The 4763-nt window shown below is 37.2% G+C and overlaps 1 protein-coding gene across 1 annotated transcript; it reads right to left on the reverse strand.

Moving 5' to 3' along the window:
• Positions 1–302: 302 nt before the first annotated feature.
• Positions 303–3260, reverse strand: LOC127536100 (CMP-N-acetylneuraminate-beta-galactosamide-alpha-2,3-sialyltransferase 1-like). Its single transcript, XM_051955568.1, has 6 exons — positions 2942–3260; positions 1875–2071; positions 1609–1788; positions 1008–1053; positions 793–912; positions 303–470 (listed from the first exon to the last, which is right to left on the reverse strand). Exons 1-6 carry the CDS (start codon positions 3173–3175, stop codon positions 303–305), a joined length of 945 nt encoding a protein of 314 aa, XP_051811528.1. The 5' UTR covers positions 3176–3260.
• Between the last annotated feature and the right edge of the window lie 1503 nt (positions 3261–4763).

Here is a 4763-nt window from a genome sequence, read left to right on the forward strand (position 1 = left end):
GCTGATTTCCAAAGCAACATACATCTGAGAGTAGATACAACACAAGCAAAGATCTATTCAGGAGAAAACAACTTGGACAAGCATTAAAGAAGATAATAAAAAGAAAATATTTGTATTTTTTTTCTCTGTAATAGAGAGGAACAACACAAACAATAAAAGCACATGGAAAAATTTTAGCACAGCAGCTTAGCACATGTGCCCTTCTTTGTACAGGATTGACAGTAATATTCGTTCATTCCACAGAATCAGTTCCTATAGTCTCAGTTGAATGAGTTGTATATTTAACTTTAAATGATAAAAGATCAGTGCCCTGTAAAAAAATGGATTTTTTGTTCCTCAGCCAACTGCTGGATAATGTCATACTCATGCTGTCCAGGATGCTGTCCAGTTCGTAACTTTTTATTTTTAAGCTTCTCCCAGTAATGGCTCCAGTTTCCATCACTGTCTGCACCAAAACCAAACACACGGACCTTGGAACACAAAAATGAACATACAATAACTAACAAATCTGCTGCATTATGTAGGACACACCTATTTTATGAATATTTAACATTTCACTTCTGTAATCAAACTACACATACAGCAGTGACGTGGATGAGTCATAGCATTCATATGAAACTGCCTATCAAGCAGCCTATCATCTTGAATAAGAATAGGCAGTCAGATAAGCCTCATGTGGGTCATATCAGGAAGACTATCACAAACATATCTTGTTGCTTATTTTTGAGCACTTATACAGAAACTGAAAACTTTGTAGACTTCACAATTAAGAGAAATTAGAAATGAACTTACCTGATCACAGATGTGCAGCGCAAGAACCAAAGCCATAAAGCCAGTGGATGGATACCCGCCATTTTTATCCAGCCAGATGTCATGAACATACCTCATGAAGGCTGGATTGACCACCATTACCTGTTAGGAATCTGAATTAGTGTTTCAACTTATTTTTTATCTATCATTACTTTTGCAGACAGCTCACTGCTGAATGCAGTGAACATAATACTCACCAAATCCTTGTTAGCTTGAACCTTGGATTTTACTGCCGCATATGATCTAGAAACAGCATGAAATGACAAAATCAAATGAACTACTTGATAGAATAATGTTGTGGGCAATCCAAAAGAAAGCTAAAAACTCACAATATGAAAACACACCTCAGGAGACATTTGAAGTAGGTTACGAGATTTCACTTCATTCATTAACTCTATGAACCCTTGGCAATTTTCTTGGTGATTTCAGTATCTTTATGTTTAAGGTTGTGTTGTGTTGTCTGTTTTTCTGTTTCATTTTCTTTATTTTTCCCTGAATAACCTAGTCTATCCAAATCTTCCATGATCTCATATGATAATGCAGTTGCAGCTTTTGGTGTAGAAGCCTTTGTATGAACAATAGAAATCATATTTACAATGAAATGGTTATGTTTTCACATGTAGTAGTAAGCTTTGAGGAATATGAAACTAAATGTCAACCATCAACTTCAGAAAAGTGGAGTGGGGTCTTGATGATTTGCTTTCATTCATTAATGCCTGTTTGTTAGATTACACTGAACACATCTTCATAGAAATGGGGAAAAATCATATGCATGTAGTGAATAAGAATATGACTCACTTTCCAGTAAATCCTGTTGTGAAGGCCATGATGAGCCACTCAAGATCCTGTATCTTGAATGGAAACAGCACAAGATGAGTGGTGTTGTCTAAATCCACGGCACTCTCTGGATACATGACACGATGAGTTGTTCTGGTCCCAACATCTTCCTCATAGCCGTTGATACGACCAAAGTTCATTCTAAGAAGTACACACCAGAATACTTATGTCACTTTTTAAAAAAATAGTTGATGACTAAAGAAGAGTTCTCTGAGCTTAATATTTACCTTATGACGACATCATGGAAATCTATCAGAGGCCCGTAGTGTGATCGCTTTAAATTAACAGAATTTCCCACCACAGCACAAGTCCTGCAGCGGTCAGGGCTGGGTTCTCTTAGATCTGGAGTTGATGGGAACATCTGAAACAGCCTCTCTACTGTTGTTTTATAGGTGCTGAAGCTGCGCCTTTCATTCTGTAAGCGCTGACAGAAATACCAAACATACTCTGTTGTTAAACCAGTTATCATTTGCATTATATGAGCAAACAGGCATACAAGAACATTTGTATTTCTACTTCTCTTTTACCAATGAGAATCAGTTGCTAGTTCTGAAGCTGGTTCAACTTGTGAACAGTCTAGGAGCCTGCTGCTTTTCCACAGGTTAGACACTCGTTGGTGTGGAAAATACACCTTCTCGCCTACTAGGAGGTGGATGATGTCCCTCCTCATCCATATGTATGAGAATGAGTCAAATCAGAGTCTTTATGGAGTCACATCATTATGGCATTGCATATCTGTTCAAAGACTGGTGTCTTCATTGAACTTTCGCTGAGGACCACAGTACAAAGAGAAGGTTTGTCTTTCTCAAGACAAAAAGATTTTCTTGATCTTTAATTAGAATTCAGCCAACATTTATAAACACTGCTGCAAATGGCAATCCTGAGTTTCTGAATTTTCTGTAATGGGATCATTGAAACCCACGTGTCTTTGCCACGACAAATAATCATGCATTGTCATATATGTATATATGAATAAAAAAAATAGAACAAGTGCAGTGTTTTACATTTTCACTTAACACAGCAGGTAGGGACAGTTTGCCTCGTAAGGAAGAAAGCAGTGACAAGCTCAGATTCTTGCAATCAGTCTACCAAGTTCCGGTGTAGATTTTGGGAGGAAAGGAAAAGGGATATGTATCTACATATCCTGACAGAGAACCAGCTGTTTGGCTGTCGAAGGACTGCTTTAAAATTATACACTGGCTGGGTACAAAACAACCTGCATTGGTGGAAAACAGGTTTCAGATTCTCATCTGATAACTGCAGGATGATTTTTATTGGCAGGTGAGTGACTTACCTTCCACCAGTTGAAGGCATCCTCTGACATGTTGTAGTTCACAGACAAAAATGGGTCCACAGAACTGTTGAAACTTTGCATGAGCAACAGCTTATCTTCTGATAAACACTTCTCACAAGCACATGGGCTTTGTTGTAGAGAGTGGAACCAGACAGTTAAGTTGAAGTGGGTTCTTATGAACAGACTAACCCCGGTGAGAAACAGCAGTAAAATAAACACCTTAAATTTGGACATCTTCCTGGATTTGTTGACACTTGTGACTGGAAAACAGGTCCAGTCTGTGGACAAAGTGTGTGGTGAAATGCACAAGTAAGTCTACAGTTATGAATAAATAAAACACTGTCACCATTTATTCATAGCCATACTCAGCAAAAGGAGTGAGAGAGCTGGGTCGTGGATTCATAATATTAACTTAATAAAAAATAATAACAACAACAACAACAACAATAATAATAATTAGAGATAATTGATGATGATGATTATTATTGTTATTAATATTTTGGTAGCACTTTATAATAACTATACACTATTAAGCATTAGTTAAGCATTGGTTAAGCATAATTTCAGCATTAGTTAATCCTTAAATCCTCATGAACTCATCATGAATTCACCATTAGTAATGCATTACAAAGCATTAGTAAAGACAGTTTTAAATGTTCAACCAACACATTATTAAGCATTAGTTAAACATTAGTAAAGTGCTTAATTCATCGTTAACTCATCATTTGTAACTAATTAGTTATACGTGCTTAATTAATCATGAATTCATGATCTGTATGACATTTATTATGCATTACTAAGCACTTAATAAATCCGGTTAAAAATGTTTTGTTGCTCATTGATAATCTCAGTTGTTAATACTTTATAAAGGGTTAGCAACTGTGTTAGTATATGATTTACAAACACATATTCATCCTCAATGAATAACTTATTATTGCGGTTACTACTCATTAGTTAAGTATATTCCGTGAGCCCATCTAAAGTGAGGACTATCTATGCTTTATAAAGCATTTATAAAGGACACAGAAGCAAAGATATACAAAGTGTCAGTTTTATTGGTCCCAAACAATACAAGCTCTTTTAAATACACACTTTAAACAAATACAATCTATAAAATTTCAAGTAAACTTGACAAACATCTTCAAATAACAACAGTCTGTGATCGTATAAAATAGAAAAATAAAATACAAGCTCTTTTAAATACACACTTTGCAATCCTTAACATTTCAAGTAAACTGGTGAACTATCTCTTCAGGGCACACACACCAGAGGTAAGTGGCTGCCTGATTCTGGGATTCCGCCAGTGCATTTCAATGGTGTGCCCTTGAAGTGCACAAAGTGCTTTACAGTAAAACAAATATACCGTTTTCAAATATTGCAAGATAACACTAGATAATTTCTGCAACCTGTTTGCCTCTACGATCAGCTGCCATCTCCCCAGCGTGATATGGCTCTCTGTCCGACTTCCGCATTTCAGAAAAATTAAAAAAAAAACCGCGCGGTCTCGTTCTCCAGAACCGCGGAGGAGGCTGGGACTTGTAGGACTCTGGGACGTGTAGGACGCTACTGCGCATGCTCTTACCGTCAAAAATGCTAGTGCGCATGCTCCAAAATCCCAGAGTCCCAGAGTCCTACAAGTCCCAGCCTCCTCCGCGGTTCTGGAGAGCGAGACCGCGCGGGTTTTTTTTTATTTTTCTGAAATGCGGAAGTCGGAGAGAGAGCCATATCACGCTGGGGAGATGGCAGCTGATCGTAGAGGCAAACAGGTTGCAGAAATTATCTAGTGTTATCTTGCAATATTTGAAAACGGTATATTTGTTTT

The sequence above is a fragment of the Acanthochromis polyacanthus genome, chromosome 11 (genome assembly GCF_021347895.1).
Source record: "Acanthochromis polyacanthus isolate Apoly-LR-REF ecotype Palm Island chromosome 11, KAUST_Apoly_ChrSc, whole genome shotgun sequence".
In the NCBI taxonomy this organism is placed as follows: domain Eukaryota; kingdom Metazoa; phylum Chordata; class Actinopteri; family Pomacentridae; genus Acanthochromis; species Acanthochromis polyacanthus.

What these genes read in the sequence shown, in the direction of transcription:
- LOC127536100 (XM_051955568.1), bottom strand. Translation starts at nt 3,175, where the DNA reads ATGTCCAAATTTAAGGTGTTTATTTTACTGCTGTTTCTCACCGGGGTT. An exon ending in ACAACAGGATTTACTGGAAA is followed by an intron (nt 1,054 to 1,608) that starts GTGAGTCATATT and finishes TGCTGTTTCTAG; the next exon opens with ATCATATGCGGCAGTAAAAT. An exon ending in CGCTGCACATCTGTGATCAG is followed by an intron (nt 471 to 792) that starts GTAAGTTCATTT and finishes TTGTGTTCCAAG; the next exon opens with GTCCGTGTGTTTGGTTTTGG.